Source organism: Natator depressus, chromosome 3 (genome assembly GCF_965152275.1).
Source record: "Natator depressus isolate rNatDep1 chromosome 3, rNatDep2.hap1, whole genome shotgun sequence".
In the NCBI taxonomy this organism is placed as follows: domain Eukaryota; kingdom Metazoa; phylum Chordata; order Testudines; family Cheloniidae; genus Natator; species Natator depressus.
Genome location: NC_134236.1, coordinates 33,399,962 through 33,417,775, shown reverse-complemented (window position 1 = coordinate 33,417,775; position 17,814 = coordinate 33,399,962). Strand labels below are relative to the sequence as shown.

At 41.0% G+C, this 17,814-nt stretch overlaps 1 protein-coding gene across 4 annotated transcripts in view; it reads left to right on the top strand.

Annotated features, from left to right (window-relative positions):
- Nucleotides 1-17,814, top strand: part of ASAP2 (ArfGAP with SH3 domain, ankyrin repeat and PH domain 2) — a 174,208-nt gene that overhangs the window by 109,166 nt on the left and 47,228 nt on the right. For all 4 annotated transcript variants that reach the window (XM_074947676.1, XM_074947678.1, XM_074947679.1 and 1 more), the window contains 3 exons: nucleotides 996-1,099; nucleotides 1,212-1,281; nucleotides 14,505-14,592. In XM_074947676.1, the coding sequence (XP_074803777.1) occupies nucleotides 996-1,099; nucleotides 1,212-1,281; nucleotides 14,505-14,592 (262 nt within the window). The remainder of the gene's footprint in view (nucleotides 1-995; nucleotides 1,100-1,211; nucleotides 1,282-14,504; nucleotides 14,593-17,814) is intronic.

Here is a 17,814-nt window from a genome sequence, read left to right as displayed (position 1 = left end):
ACTATTGTTGATATGGCATGAGCCAACCTCATTGCCACATATTTTTTCCTAAGGGGATTAAAAAAAAAAAGTATGCTCCTTGCCATTTACAATGCCAGGATTCTACTTCGTTCAGAGCCGAAGGTCCAGAATCAACTAAAAATTCACTGTGGTTTGGTTGAAACAATTATTTTAAGAATGAGTTTTGCATATTTCTACTAATTGGGATACATGCCCTGGTGCTACTGAAATTGAGTTGCTACTGAAACTTCTAAAAAGCAGTGCCTCTTTGGAATCATGCAGGTTGTGCTTTTTAAGTCCAGATGTTCCTGATTTGTGAAAGGGCCACACCCCCAGTGGAGTCCCTTCTGAGCTCTAGCAGTAGGTGGGGGGGAAGCCTCTTGAAGCATGTTTCCAGTGGAATGTCAGGGTTCCTGTGGATCTGTGCTGTCTGGGCACGCAGGCTGGGCAATGTGGAACAGACTCCACGGGGGAACCTTTTTTCTCCTATGAGCTTTTCCATGAGAAGGTGCAGTTGGGCCTACAGATAACAGTGTTCTTTGATGGTTTACACACGAGAATTTTTGCATAGGTTGGAAAGCCTGTTGTTTGATTATGATTTAGATTAAAAGGAACCTAAGTGGTGGTGGTGAAGCCAAATAAAAAAATAAGTAAGAAGTCACCTGCAGAGAGCTTTCTAAGGAGTTGGGAATGTGCACATTGACAGCCTGGGGTTGTGCAACACATGCTGTTGCCTTACCAATCTGGTAGGGAATCCACTGAAAAGTTAATGCCGCTGAAGCCTGAGGCTAAGGCTGCATTCTTTTTTCAGTGGAATCCCTTCTGCGCTGTGGCAGATGTGAGTAGTGATACCGGCTGCTTTTTAAATTCCCTTTGTTCCATCTGGCAGGAAAAATGAACCCTCTCATGCTGTTCTCTAACTTGGGCAAAAATATTTACTTCATTTGGACTGTCTTCGATTAGCAAACTTTCATGCTTTTTTTCCTGTCCTTTAGGATTCTCAAATCCGTCAGAGTACAGCTTACAGTTTACATCAGCCTCAGGGAAACAAAGAGCATGGCACTGAAAGAAATGGTAGTCTATATAAGAAAAGTGATGGGTATGTACCATTAGACAATTACTGGAAAAAAACTGCAGTCCTGTGATCCTATGTAATTTTAATACTAATTATACATAAACTTGAGTCACTTTGTTTTTTTTTTTAAAACCAGAATCAGAAAAGTATGGCAGAAAAGGAAATGCTCAGTTAAAAATGGTTTCCTTACAATTTCCCATGGTACAGTAAGTATTTGTTTACAGTATTTTATGCATGTATTTGGTTGCTAATACAAGACAAACTATGTTGTTGTATATTTATAGTTTGGAATTTCTTAGATTCCTCATGCAGCATCTTGAATTAGATGGCCCTATCTTTTTATGGCAGCCTTGCAAAATTGCCATGAGAATTTGAGAACCCAGCTACAAACTCTTATCATTTACCCTTTATTATGCTGATTGCTGATAATGAAACAACATGTATTTTACTTTCCTGTTTTTTTTTTTCTTGGGTAAATGGGCAAGTAGAATTTTGCAAGGCTGCTGTAAATATACAGTGAAAAGGTATATTGAGGGTCACTTTTTAGATTATCCAGTATATCTCTTATAATCAATATTGTTGTTTTGAAAGGATAAATGCTTCTTAGGGTTGATGTATCTTTGTTTCAAATTTGATTATGATCTCAATTTCTAGCTATTCATAAAAATGAACCATCTCCCAGAAAATTTAGCTCTCAGATATGCTTGTCTTTATTAAATATGCAAGGTGTAAGTACTTTTTCTCCTATAATAATATTCAATAATAGCTACAAACTTGTGGATGACAGGAGAGGTCTCGGAAGCCTGGAGAAGGGATAATGTAGTGCCTGTCTGTAAAAAGGTGGGGAAAGGAGGAGCCGGAGAACAATACCAGTCAGCCTGACTTTGATACCTGGAAAACTACTAGAACAATGTATAAAACATTGAATTTGCGAATACCTGGAGGCTGAAGGGGTAATCACTAGCAGCCAGCATGGATTTACCAAGAACAAATCATGCCAAACCAGCTTGATTTCCTTCTTTGACAGGGTAGCTGATTTGGTGGATAGGGGGAATGTGGTGGTGGACATAATATACGTGGACTTCAGCAAGGCTTTTGACACAGTCCAACATGACATTCTGCTAAGTAAGCTGGAGAAGCATGGGCTCCATAGAACAATCGTTAAGTGGATACATAATTGATTGAACAACCATAAACAAAGAGTAACTATAAATGGAATGATGTTGGATTAGAGGGAGGTCTCAAGTGGGGATCCGCTGTTATGACTTGGATGTAGGTACAGAGAACATACTGATCGAGTTTGCAGAATACGCAAAGCTAGGGGGACTTGCCAATATTTTGGAGGATAGAGCTAAAATTCAGAGGGATTTTGATAAATTGGAGAACCTGGCTATAGACAACAAAATGAAATTCAGCAAAGAAAAATATAAAGTGCTACACTTAGCGAAGAAAAAGCAAAACAAATACAGAATGGGGGAAAACTGGCTTGGCAGCAGTACTGCTGAGAAGGATCTGGGAGTTGTGATAGATCACAACCTCAACATGAGCCAGCAATGCAATTCTGTTGTGGCCAAAAAAAAAGGAAAAGCAATTTTAGGTTGCATTAATAGAGGCATAGCGTGCAAGTCTCGGGAGGTGATAGTACCACTTTACTCGGCGCTGGTTAGGGTTCAGCTGAAGTACTGTGTCCAGTTTTGGTCACCAGTGTATAGAAAGGATGTAGAGAAACTGGAAAGGATCCAGAGGCAAGTGACAGATGATCAATGGGATGGAATGCAAGCCATCTGAGCAAAGGCTGAAGGAACTGGGTATGTTTAGTTTGGAAAAGAGGAGATTGGTAGCAGTCTTAAGATAATGAAAAGTAACCATAAAAAAGATGGAGAAAAGTTGTTCTCTTTTTTGTCACAGAGGGCAGGATAAGAGGCAGTGGGTTCAAACTACAGCATAGCAGATTTAGATTAAATCTCAGGAAAAACTTCTTAACTGTAAGAACAGTAGGACAATGGAACAGACTGCCTTGGGAGGTTGTGAAGCTTCTTCACTGGAGGTTTTCAACAGGAGCCTGTATAGCCTCTGTCTTGAATGGTTTAGACATGACAAATCCTGCATTTTGGCAAGGGGTTAGACTAGATGACACTTGTGGTCCCGTCTAACCCTATGTTTCCATTGTTCAGGGATCTCCATTCTTTTTAGTCATGTGGCCTTGCGTGGATTTAAGTGGGGCGTGCTTTCTAAGCTTTTCTCAGTTTCAGAAGCAACCATCTTGAGGCAGTAGCTGATGCCATGATATGACTCTGTATACTTTATATGTTATTGCTTGTCAGGTGTTCTCTGACAGTGATGGAGGATCTTTCGCTCTATCAATCATTTACCTGTAAGAGTAAATATTTTCTTGTGTGATGGGGTGTGTGTATGCGCACGGATACATATGCACAGACTTTCATTGATAATAATCTAGTACATTTAGGACAATCTGAAGTCTCAGGAAATTAGCAATCATACAGGCAGGTTGCAAGATAGCGATTTACTAATTCAGTGCTGAAGAAGAACAGAGACATCTCTCTTGTATTATATCAGCGACTGGAGATTGTCTGGTGACACCTTCCTGATTGCAATGTTTGCCTGATTGCAACATGCAGGAATGAAAAACCCAATGACAGAAACAGATTGAGCCATGTAACTAGCAATTTGAGTGGTTCTTGGATCAAAGAGCTATGAATGAGACCTTTCTGTTTTCAAGAAACCTGAAGTTGATTTGTGTACAAAAAACCTAAGCCGGAATCTGCCAGACTTTTGCAAAAGAAAACAAAGGGAGATGCTTTAGTAATGAATGCTTTCTTCCTTTATTTTTGGAGATTGTTAATGTAACTTTGCCTTCTCTAGCAACACAGTTAATAGCCAAAAGAGATAGTGGGTTCATGTTTCCCATGGCTGACTCAGGATTAACAACTGATTTTGTTTCATTCTGTTTGAGATGGCAATAAATCATCCCAGCAGACATCCAGATTTGCCCGTTCTACCCTTAGAACCTAGAAATCCCTTCAGTCCCTAACAGCATGCCTTTTAAAGTGGAAGAGAAGATTTAATAGTTTGGATCTCAGGCCCTTCTTATTGCTATAGCAATGTACTAAATGATAAAATCAGCTAATTAATGATAGCTTAGTTAATGGCCTTCTGCTCTTGCCCCATTTAAAAATTATTTACATAGTTTCTACATGAACCAACCTAGAATTCTTCAGTGTTCAGTGTTATGTGAGAGACCTGGATGTTTCATTCCAGAAATCACCCTTTTTGCTGCCTGAGTCTGCCAAGGGTTAAAGTGTCGTGGATACAATTTATTCCTTTAAGGGATAGGGAGAGAAGGCTATAGTTGTCTAAGTGGCAGCATTAATTAATGCTGAAGGAGTGGGAGTTTTCATTTTTCATCTTATTGAATGATGAATTGGATTGGATTAATTAGCTGTCAGGAGGGTACAATAGTAACCTTATGTCATAACCGTACAGCTAAGGGTAGCCTAGAATTCCTCCTTACCTGTAAGGGGTTAAGAAGCTCAAATAACCTGGTTGGCACCTGACCAAAAAGACCAATGGGGAAATAAGATACTTTCAGATCTGGGGGGGGAGGGCTTTGTTTGTGTGTTCTCTGGGGAAAGCAGAGAAGCATCGGGTCAAAAAACTCCTTCTCCTATAAACCATCCTGTACAAGTCTCTGATACTACTAAAAAAGTAAGTAAATAAGGCAAGGCACGTTAGATTACCTATTGTTTTCAACTTGTGAATTTTCCCTTTGCTAGAGGGAGGTTTATCTCAGTTTTCTGTAACTTTAAAGTTTTGCCTACAGGGGAATCCTCTGTGTTTTGAATCTGATTACCCTGTAAAGTATTTACCATCCTGATTTTATAGAGGTGATTCTTTTACCTTTTCTTTAAATAAAATTCTTCTTTTAAGAACCTGATTGATTTTCCATTGTTCTTAAGATCCGGGGGTTTGGGTTCGTGTTCACCTGTACCAATTGGTGAGGATATATTCTCAAGCCTTCCCCAGGAAAGGGGGTGTAGGACTTGGGGGAATATTTTGGGGGAATAGGACTCCGAGTGGTCCTTTTCCTGGTTCTTTGTCTAAATCACTTGGTGGTGGCAGCACACTGTTCAAGGACAAGGCGGAATTTATGCCTTGGGAAAGTTTTTAACCTAAGCTGGTAAAAATAAGCTTAGGGGGTCTTTCATGCAGGTACCCACATCTGTACCCCAGAGTTCAGAGTGGGGAGGGAAACCTGACACCTTAAAATATCTGAGGAGTGAAGCAGATACTATGAAGAGGTTCAGAAATCCCAAACCAGTGCTATAACTGTACAGTTACACATGAAATCCAGGCAGCTACTTGTGTTCTAAGCAGAATGTCATCCAACTCTCCTCAGAGTAGATTTAGATGACATGATTGAAACACCAACAGGTGGTTGAATCTTGTCTAAACCAAAGTTACCATTATTGTTGCAGTGGTGGAGGTGAGCTGGTGGTAGTAACTGTAAGAAACTTAGACAAACCATTTTGTGGTGTGAAAGCTCCGTGATATGAGGCATCCGATTGGTTAGAAATCACTTTTAGGGTTGAAATGGTGGGTGTGCACTTAAATGATCATATGGTTTTGGTATCAATATTGATGTTGATTTATTCAGTGGAATGGACTATTCTCAATTTAAAGATGCTTTGAGATGTTAGTGTTTCCAAAATTAGGATGCTTGCATCTTGAAGTGTTTGAAAAGTGGTTGCAGCTACTTTTCTAGATACCCAAATGCTGATAGAAAGGATTGGGAGAGGACTCCCAACTGGGTATAAAGACCAGAAGAGGCCAGGCCCAGATATCTTCAAACTAAATTGGAAAATCTGTGCAGAAGACATCTACGACTTCAGGTTTCACATCCCACCGGAAATTAGATTAATCCTGAATATGCTTTATGCTCTGAGTCCAATACATATCTTGTGATTCCAACACATTTTGGAATATTTTAAAGTACTTTTTAATTTTAAATTGTTGGTAAATATAGCAAGCTATATAACCAGCATGGTATAAAATAGTTCTGGCTGGTGACTTAGACATCAAAACATAAAACATTTAGCAAACTAGTTTCTCTATTTCAAGCTTCCATTCCAGTTAGTCATCTTGTTGGGAGAGAGTTTGTTACATCAAAATGTTTAACAAGCCAAAATCAAGAAATGTTAATGTTATGAACATTATGGAGAGAGTGCCAAGAAAATAGACCCAAGTTCATGTTTGCAAGAAGTTATTCTGTTGCTTAATTCTAGCTTGAAAGAATGTTTGTCTCTAGTAAACTAAAATAATGAAAATTGAAATCACTGCATAATATATAAGTTTTCATTGCCTTCCAAACAAAAATCCCTTCAGAAATGAAGGGAATTCAGCCTGCTTATTTGTTTGCATCCAAGACTTCTCTGGGTACAGTTTGCTTTACTTTGTCCTGTAAGCATTCTGTAGCTTCATTGTCCCAAAACACATACGACTTTCCATTGTGCGAGGCTCTCAGGTTTATTGAATAGAAGAGTGCAGATTCTACCCCTTCTTTTTAATATATAATACTCTTCATGGATACCAGGCTTGTGTAGAGGAACTTAAATCTGGAAAGAAAATAATTCTCTGAAAACTCTTATTTCCCTTGTTCTTGTGCTCCTTTCACTATTTTATTTTTATCCTTCCTCAGCTCCGATGATGTCAATATCACTTTTCTGCCAGCTCCATCATTTTATTTATTTTATTGCAAGAGAATGTATATGCTCTTTCTCTATTGATTTGTTCTTTCTCCTTGTTTAAGTGTATTATTGTCACCAGTCAGTTTTCAAGAAGTCAAGTCAGGTCTACTTTTTTAGGGATTCTCATGTAATCCAGTAACCTAACGCTATTTCTCCTTTGCGTGATAGTCCCTGTTGTATTCCACTGGGGGTTATGCATGCACACCATGCATCTGGAGCCAAAGCATTTGAAAGTAGTGTCCGTTGGTCCACGCATGTGCCCTGGCTCACTTTGTGATTCTGCCCAAGGGAATGAAGAGTGGGTGTACTGACCGCCTCTCCAGTTCTTTCTCACTGCCACATAGTCCAGGTTGGAACCGTCAGTGTCCACAACTTCGGCTTCATTCTATAAAATAAGAATGGTATAGTTTGCAAATAATTATAACAGTTTTAATAGTTTTTACAGTTTAGTGTTTTATAGACCTATTTGTGTTAGATTAGACTCCCACAGGGAACCTCCTCCTCCCCCCGCTCCTCCCCCATATATATCCTGTTTGGATGCTGGGCTATGCTCAGGACTCTGGGCTTCAAACTCTGGGTTTTCTGTCTGTGATCCTTCTCAGTGAGCGATGACCACCAGCACTGTCTGTACTGCTTTGGGGAAGCCCATATCGTGGCAAGGAGCGGTATCTGCCAGTCATTCCCCAGCAATACCCAAGAAGGGCGTGAACTTCATCTCCACAAATACATCATGGAGAAGGTCATGAGGCCTCAATCGGACACAGCCTGGGGACCACCCTCCCCCAAGGACATCAGCCTGATTCTGCAAGGAGTGCGCCTCCTGCTGTGAAGTCCGACTGGTGTGGGAGAATCTACCGCCACAGACCCCACAGTGCGGTCTTTTCAGGAGACTGGGAAGCACTCTCATAAGCATGAGACTAAGTCTTCCTGGAAATCCACTTCAAAGAAGTTGGATTCAGCTGTAAGCAAGCCCATCAGCTTGGCCCATGTGGACTTAGGACATCCTAAATCCCAGAGGCACGACAAGAAAGCTGCTGGTACCCCATGCTATGAGGGCCCCTCTGACCACTTATTAACCCTCCTAAAGGACATACTGGGGGGCCTTGGGACCAGTACTCCCCTGAAGAGTCAATCTGATCTTCCAGGGAGTCAGATTTGCTCCTAGATCCAACAGAGGAGGAGGAATATTCCGCTCTGGATGAAGCAGTGATTCCTATGTCCCTTCCCCCTTCAGCTCCCCAATGACTTCAGGCAGTTCCATGACTTTCTCCACAGAGTTGCTGAAGAGCTTCAGATTCCTTTTGAGGAGATCCAGGACTCTCAGCACTAACTCTTAGGCATCCTCCACAAATATGGATTCAACAGAATAGCTCGCGGATCACCTCAGCAGGTCCGTCTCCACTCACCACGGGTGGTCCCTTATTCTGGACATCTTCCAGAGGTGGGGGACTCCCTTTATAGACCCGTTTGCTACCCGTGACAACAGGAAATGCCATCAGTTTTGCTCCCTGAGGAGGCACAGCCCCCGGTCTCTTACGGATGCCTTCCTGTTGACATGGACAACTTATATATACCACATCTTTCCCCTCATTCCACTAATTCACAAGGTTCTGTTGAAGATCAAACAGGACCGAGCACGGGTCATCCTTATAGCCCCGGCGTGGCCCAGACAGCACTGGTTAACCACTCTCTTAAGCCTTTCGTTGTCCGACTCCCACTGCACCTGGCCCTGATCACTTAGGATCATGGTCAGCTGCGGCACCTGAACCTCAGCTCTTTGTCTGACAGCCTAGAACCTTCATGGCTGAATCCTGAAGAGCAAGCTTGTGCAGAGTAGAGCCCTACCAGGCAATAGAAAACTCTCCAGCAGGGCAATTTACCTGGCAAATTGGAAATGATTCTCCATCTGGTCTTCCGAATGTGGGGTTCTGCCTACACAGTCCTTACTGCAGCTTGTTTTGGAGTCCCTTCTACTCTTGAAATAAGGTCTGGCCCATTCTTCAATCAAGGTCCATCTGGCAGCCTGGTCAATTATTTTGCTCAAAGTGGTAATTTGTTTCCTCAAAGGCCTGGAGAGGGAGTTCCCTCAGATAAAGGAACCAATCCCTCCTTGGGACTTAAACCTTGTCCCATCAAAGTTGATGGGCCTGCTCTTTGAGCTGCTAGTAACATGCTCACTGTTGCACTTCTTCCGAAGGTGGCCCTTTTAGTGGCCATCACTTTGGCTAGAAGAGTTTTGGAGATCCGAGCCCTCACATTCGAATCCCCACATACAGTCTTCTTCAAGGATAAAGTGCAGTTACGCTCAATTCCAAAGTTCCTCCCATAAGTGGTTTCACAGTTCCACTGCAGCCAATCAATGTTTCTACCAGTATTCTATCGTAAGCCGCATGCAGATAGGGAAAAACAATGTTTGCACGGATGTTAGAAGGGCCCTGAAGGACCAAATCATTTGGCAGATCGACTCAGCTGTTCATAGCCGTAGCTGAGAGAATGAAGGGGCTCCCCATCTCTGCTCAGAGGATTTTGTCTTGGATCACTTTGTGTATCTTGGCAGGTTACAACCTTGCAGGGGTCCCTCTTCCACCTAACCTGACTGCTCACTCCACAAGATCGCAGGCCTGTTAGGCCGCTTTCCTTGCTCAAGTTCCTATTTAGGATATCTGCAGAGTAGCAACCTGGTCCTCCGTGCACACATTCTCGGTGCACTATGCCATTACCCAACAAGCCAGAGATGATGATGGTAAGAAGAAACTGAAGGGGTGTTGGCTTGGCAGGGCCCCTTATACCAGCGCTATGAGCAGGCGGCACCCGGGGGTGCTAGAGCCGATTTGATGGATACCACTAAGGGAAAAATGCTGGCAACTGTGCCCGTGGCATGCAAACATCTGCGTTTTTTTTCTCACCCCACTCCCAACTCACTGGTGGTTCTGTTCGCTTCTGAAAGAGCTAGACAGTAACATCTTTGGTCTACTTCTGCTGATAAAGAGGGCAAACTCCTGGATCTGCTGGAAAGAAAAGTCTTCTCGTCATCCAGTCTCCAGTTCAGGATAGCCAATTACCAGGCGCTAATAGCTAAATACAATTTCCTGAACTATGCCAAGTTTGAGAAGTTTTTTGACAGCCTTCCGCAGCAGGACAGAGCTCGTTTTCTGATAGATGAAGGCAAACTCATTGCCAGCACCACTCCCCAATCTGTAATTGATGCTGCTGATATTTCCTCTAGAGCTGTATCTACTGCCATTATCCACAGGGAATCACAGCTCCATGCATCAGGGTTGCCTAAGGAGGTCCAGAATACCATTGAGGACCTCCCCTTTGATGAATCACACTTCTTCAACGAGAAGACAGATGAGTCCCTCCATACCATGAAGGATTCCAGGGCTACTCTCTGCTTGCTTGGTATATACACACTTGCCCGTAAAAGGAAGTTTCACTGCCCGTCAGTCTAGATCTAGACATATGGCTCAGCAGTTTTTCCATCAGAGACCCTATGGGCTACTACATAAGACACAGAGGGTTCAAAAGTCCTGCTTCCCTATACCCTCTGCAACAGGCTCTGCATATCATTCTCAGCCTCCGGCTCCACATTATTTTTGATGGGAACTCAAGAGCCACGAAACACTAAGCCTAATACTTCATGAGCCCCACGCAACATGTGTGGGTTGGCTAGCCCTCTTATTGCACTCCAGGTGTTGAAAAACAATGGACAAGTGGGTGCTGAATGTCATTCATTCTGGCTATATGATGGAGTTTGCATCCCTACCTCCTCCAAAAAAAACCCTCTCTGCCCACTTCAGGGACCACTGTCACGAGAGTATTTTCAAACAAGAGGTGAACTCCTTACTGCAGCAAGGAGCAATAGAATACATCCCTCCTCAGTACCAAGGGAGAAGGTTTTACTTGACTGACTTCCTAGTACCCAAAAAGAAGGGCGGTTGGAGACCAATCCTTGACCTCCACCATCTCAACCACTTCATTCACAAACTCAGATTTTGCATGGTCACATTGGCAGCTATAATCCCATCTTTAGGAAAGAGCATGTGATTTACAGCTCTTGATATGAAGGATGCTTACTTTCACATAGACATTCATCCTGTCCACAGACGCTTCCTCAGGTTCATGGTGAGTTCCGACTATTTTCAGTTCAGAGTACTCCTTTTCAGAATAGACTCTCCCCAGAGTCTTTACCAAGATATTCTCGGTAGTAGCAGCCCATGTGAGACATCGTGGTCTCATTCTCATTCCCCTTCCCCTGCAGCAATTAGCACCAAGTCCCACCAGGAAGTCTGTGTATCAACTCACTGGGAGTCAGCATAAACACGGAAAAATGTGTCGTCCCCCTCCCTCCCCGCCAAATCTTTGGATTTCATCAGGGAAAACTTTAATTCTGTCACTGCAAGAGAGTACCTGCCCAGGACAGGTTCCAGGCCATGAACAAATCACAAACAACGCTGAAATACAGGTCAAGTCATGTCTGTCTCTCCTAGGTCATATGGCCTCTTGCACCTACGTCACCCCAATTTTCAAGACTCCACCTTTGTTGCCTTCAGACGTGGCTGTAGTCAGAGTCATTTCTCCTTTGCTGTGGTTGACAAATCCGCATCATGTATGCGTGGGCGTCCCCTTTCACCCTTCCTCTCCAGACAGGACCATTATTACAGGTGCATCCCTATGAGATTGGGGAGCCCACATGAACAGCCATACCGCACAAGATACCTGGATGTTTCGAGAGTTCAGGATGCACATCAGTATTCTGGAGTTGTGTGCACTCCAGAAGGCATGTGAGTCCTTTCTTCCATTCATCTACACTCAGCGTGTCCTTATAAATGTCAGACAACATAATGACTGTCTTCTACATCAGCAAGCTGGGTGGAGTGAGATCCACCGCCCTGTGTGCAGAAGAGTCAGCCTCTGGAATTGGTGCATCAGCAATCAAATTACCCTGTCGGCAGCCTACCTTCCGGGAAAGCAAAATCTGCTTGCAGATTCCCATAGCAGACATTTTACAGTCAACCATGAGTGAGAGGTCCACGTCTTGGTACTGTGCAATATTTTCACTCTATGGGGAACCCCAACCACGGATCTGTTTGCCTCTCAAGAAAACAGAAAATACACCACATATTGCTCGAGAGGAGCCCTTGGTCACCACTCCCAGGGTGATGCTCTGTTTCTTCCTTGGTCAAACCACTTCAGTTATGCCTTCGCTCTGCCTACTGCTCCTGCCATGAGTTCTACGCAAAATCTGTCAGGACAGAGAACGGGTCATCCTGAGCCTGGGCCCTTCTGGCTCAGACAATTCTGGTTTCCCAACCTCCTAGGCATATCATCTCAACCACCAATCATCCTCCCGACATTTCTCGAGCCCCTGACCCAGTGGAATGGCTAGATGAGGCAACCTGATCCGCGTCCACTCCACCTTGGGTCTTGGCATTTGGATGGGCATCATCCTTAGAACGTTCATGCTCCACAGCCATACGAGACATCCTCTCTAATAGTAAAAAGGACTCTACTAGAAAATGTAACCTAATTAAATGGAAGTACTTTTCTTCTTGGGCCCATCAAAATGGCATTCTCCCAGAAATTGCAGGTATTCCTCTCATCTTATACTATATCCTATCTTTGAGGACATCGGGTTTGTCCATTAGCTCCTTCCGAGGAGCTGCGATCAGTGCATATCATCCATTTTCCTGGGACTACTCGATCTTGCATATCCACAGACAAATAGATTCTGGAAAGATTAATAAGAACTTTCCCACCTATTCAGAAGCTTACTCCCCAGTGGGAACTAAACACTGTTCTTTCAGTACTCACATGTCCCCACTTTGAACCTTTAGTTTCTTGCTTCATGTGTCTCCTTTTCATGAAGGTTGCTTTTCTTGTAGCCATCATCTCTGCTAGAAGGGTTGGTGAATTTGGAACAATGATGGCAGATCCTCTGTACGCTATATTCCATAAGAATATGGTTTCTTTGCCTCTACCCCCCAAATTCACCTCAGAGTCGTTTTGGAATTTCACCGTAACCAGTCGATTCACTTTTCTGTGTTTTTCCCAAAACTGCATTCTTTTTACCTGCAGAGAAAAAAATCAGTTGGGAAGTCCCTGAGACTATTCATTGTTATAGCAGCGTCAGAGGGCATGTCATCTCCACCCAGAGAATTTCCAAATGGATCTCTGGCTGCATTCTATTCTATCAGCTATCGAACCTCCCTCACCCGCACTACCCCCCATGGGGTAAGAGTTCATTCCACGAGCATGTAAGCAACAACTGTGGCATGTCTTCAGGAGGTACTGCTCCTGGACATCTGTAAAGCAGCCACATGGGGCTCTGTTCACATATTTCTCTGATGCTTTATGCATGCATAACCCACGGTGGAATGCAGATAGGGACCACGCATCTCGAAGAACCTCCAGTTACAAGTAAATAACGTCCTCATACTAGCTTGGTTTTACAAAAATTTCAGTTAATATATTGTAAAGCCTTAGTTTCTTTTATCAGATTGGTAGGTTAAACTGATGACCATGCTTATTGTTGTGACCTCTTAAGTTCTTTTTGATCTAAGTTATGCATTATTCTGTCCTTGCTATTTTATTTACCAGATTATTTAAACAGGTGACTAATTTTTGTCCACAGAAGCAATAACTGCCCTCATTTAATTTGGTTTCTGATTTAATTGCTCTAGGAAAGTGTATAGCTAGCTTTTGTTTGTCGTGATGTATGTGATTCCTGGATTTCAGACACCAAGATGGTGTCCTCATATACTGGAGGGAGGGGCAGCTATTTTAGGGAGAAAGTTGAGATATTTATTTTTTAACATCTCCATTGCCCTTTAACGTTTTTTTTTTTTTAGGAAGACCTATTGTTGGATTTTACTTTTAATGAAACATGCCATTTCTATTCAAAGAGAAATTGATGTAGGAAAGAGGATCCCTGTCTGAAAGTGCTGAACCTTGGGAGCACATAGTATGTTGGTTGCCTTGCTTTTAGGATGTCTTTGGTAGCTCATTTTTACCTCTCCCCAGCGTCCCCGTTCCCCCAAGTATATGCTTATTTTTAGAGAGTTCTGTAGTGAACTGTTTGTTCTCCAGCAGTGTGGCTCTATAATATATGGGAGAGGAGACAATTAATTGTTTTTCAAAAGGAACTATAGTAATAATAATTGAGCCACACTTTCCCTCCCTCCTGTCCTACTAGAAGTAGTAATGGAAATATTACTAGAATGGAAATGATTTCATTTGATTAGAAATATTTGAATGATCAAGGCAGTTATTGCTTTCGTTATATCTGTTTCCTTCAGACAATTATTACGGTAAGTTAACCAAAGAGGTGATTTATAAAATGGTACTAGACCCATCCTTTACAACTAGACTCCCCTCACTTTCACCCTAATTACACCCATTCTGTCAATAGGAAAGGGAGTCTAGGTTACATACTTGGAAACCAGAAAAAGTATAAATTAAAGTATTGCTTGCCCTACTCTTGTCTGATACCCAAAAAATATGGGTGCTAGCCAGTTTTGGAAACTTTGTGGTCATACTCAGATGTTTTGTAATAGAATAGTATGCTTAGCTGCAGGCAGATTCTACCTACAGACAAGCAAATTCTTAATCAGTATGCATCTTACTAAGGGATATTACTTTGTGTGTTTTTTATCTTTAAATAGGCTAACCGACCTCCTGCAAAACTCAATCTGTTAACTTGCCAAGTGAAAACAAACCCAGAGGAGAAAAAATGTTTTGACCTCATATCACGTAGGTTTGTTGTTTAGTTCCTTAGGTCTTTACCTCTAGTAAACGTCCAAGGTTCAAAGATTGTTTCAGAAAATGTATTAATAATCAGATTTAAAATATTAGTTTAATATATGTGCAATATGTTACCATTATGACATTCCCTCTTTAAAACTCTTTGCCTTTCATCTGTTTCTCATAATGTTTCTTACCAAACTTGTTCATTCGCAAAACTATTCATGTTTAAACATGGGCTTGTTCCTTCATTTCACATGATCTTACATCATTCTTCAGTGGGGTCACAGTGCTGAAGCAGTAACAACTACAGTGTTTCCAAGATCAGTTATGATGTCCTAATTGCAGAGTAATTACTTCCATACAGACTCAAACAAAAGATTTAGAGCTGTGACAGAAATTTTTTTTATTAAATTATAAGTGTATTAGTGTCTTTAATAATCACAGAGGAAGCAATGAAAAATACTTTTTTCTAAAAGTTGATTTGATTTTGATTGATTGATTTTCTGAATTGTGAAATGCCCAAATTAAAGATAAAAAATATGAACGTTAAAGATTTGTGTTATAAAACTTCTATTAGGATGAAATGTAATTGAATAGTGGAATTTTTTCTTTTATTTGAGTATCCTGAACATTTTTATATTGTTTTTATAAAGTTAATAAATGCATGCAGTACATATTACAAGAATGTGTACATGTATACTATAAAATAAACAGGAGACACTTACAATTTTTTCCTTTGTTACCTATCATTAATGTCGTAAATGTACACAGTGGACCAAATTTTCTGCATGTTTAAGTGGGTAAATGCTATTGAAGTCAATGTACCTGTATCTGTTTACACCAGCAAAAATATCGCTTTCATATTCAGCTTTATCCCATTGAAATGTTCATTTTCTGTTTTTATATAAACATAACAAAGAACGAACCATAACATAGTAAAACCTTTTTCCAGGACGGGAAGGAGGGGGAACCAAAAACGGATGCACATGTTCCAAATGGAATGGCTGACATAATGGAATGATCCATTGTAGAGTTTCAACTTTTATACCTAGAATGGATGTAACTTTTCAGATATATTAAGACTAAATCTCGTAGGCCAGTATCTCTGTTACCTTCCTCAAAATAAAAATATATTACACTTGAATAATTCAAGGCCAGGGTCTTGTTTTTTTGAATAACTATCCTGTCTACCAGTAACCAAAGCTATTAACCTCTCCACAAGTAGGTGCACCTTAATAACTTCTGGTGTTTTTATTTTATTTTTAAACCCAGTTGTTACCTGCTAAAAACCCTAATCGTGCAGTTATATTTTTTGCTTTTGGAAACCTGTGGATTATTTTACACCAATGTGTGTCCTCTACTCCTATTTTTAAGATTTTGAATAAAAGAGTCATGTTTAACTACTTTACAAATAATCAGTCTAGACGTAGCTACATACATGGGGTAGGGTCTGATTCTGCAATTTAGTCATGCGAGTAGATTCCTGTTTCCCTGCAGAGCTCCGTTGATTTCAAGTCAGTGGGGCTTTGCAGGGACTCAGAGTTCTGCTCACACAGAATTAATTGCAAGATAAGGGACTTTGTTTGCTAACATTAAAAATTTTATCAAAAAAGTCACACACACTTTTTTTTTTTACCTTAATATTTAACTAAATTCTGGCATCAGTGGGTAAAATTTCCAGAAGTGCCTATGTGATTTTGCAGCCTAGTCCTACTTTCAAAAGTGACTTTAGCATTTGGGAGCCTAAGTCCCATTGACTTTCAGTGGGGCTTAATTTCCTGAATCATGCAAGGACTTCAGAAAATTCTACCTTGTACTGTTATTTGTTTTGATGTACAATTTATGAATTATAATGATAATTTGCTTCACTCTTCAATAAACACTGCACCCTTCTACACCTTTGCTCCTGTGTCTTTCTCTTTTCTTTCCTTCTACTCTGCCTTTTAGAGTCTCTTTATTTTTCACTCTCTTTCCAAAGCTGTATTTGCTGGTTGGCAGTGGGTTTCAGCAGCACTTACTGAACATAGCACTGGCTTTTTTTTTTTCTTTCAATTTAAAAAAAAAACACACACACACAAAAGATTTGGAATTTTAAATTCAATCTTTCTTATTTTGTCTTTTTAAGTAAAAACCAAATGTGCCAAAGTGCTTATCTTGGGGCAGAGGCATAGCCTCAAACATGATTCCATCTCCTCTTTCCCTCCTTCACTTGGTATCCACTCTCCATAACTTTAGCAACATCCTTGACCCTGAACTTTGTCTCCATATCATTTGCTTGCAAAACTGCCTATCACCACTTCTTCACCACAGCCCAATCATGCCACTGCCTCGACTCAACTATTGATGTCATCATTTATATTTTAATCTCCTCTCACCATATCTGTTGCAACTCCCTTCGCTGGGATTCCCAAGTCCCACTTCATCTGCTCTCAGCATATGCAGACTATTGCTGCGGACCTTCTCACGTGTACAGAGAAGAGTAATCACCTCACAATTTCCTCCAGTCATTCCACTGTTTCTTTTTATATTAGGATCCAGTTACAAAAAATGCCCTCTTTGTTGTTAAAACCCTCTGCAGACTTGCTCCAGCCTACTTTTCAAATCTAGCACCTCTCTTTCTACCCTGTTTCTCACTAGGTACTGGCTTCCTTTCTGTTCCTTCACACAATCTCACCATTCTTGGCATGAGAGCCTTCTCTACAGTTTCTCTCATCTGGAACAGCTTTTTCCTTATCTCTCTGCCTTGATGACTTTGCAACTCATGTAAATGACAGATGAAACCCTCTTTTTCCTGTTTCTTGCTTTATTTTACATAATTCGTCTTCTCGTTTAGCTGTTTTTTTTGTTTGCATTAATTCTATATTACTTAACTCTGTAAATTCTATATTACTTGTATTTCTTTTCCAGAGACTTAGTCTATTGTAAATTTGTTATTATAGAATTATGGTAACAATGTTATAGTTATTGAAGCAGAGGGAAGTCCTTCATATCTGATTTTTAAAAATATTTGCCGTTAGGTTGAAATTCCTAATATTTGCTCTTAGAGCAGAGGTAAACTTTTGTGTGTGTGCCTGAAAACTTTAATAAATGTTCATTGGGCCATTTTTGAGTTACCAAGGTAAGAGAATTCACTTATAAAATTTGCAGATCCTTTTTATGTGCTCAGATGACTCAAAAACATAAATTTATTTTTTTATTTGTTCCCCATGGAAAAATTGATTGGACTTG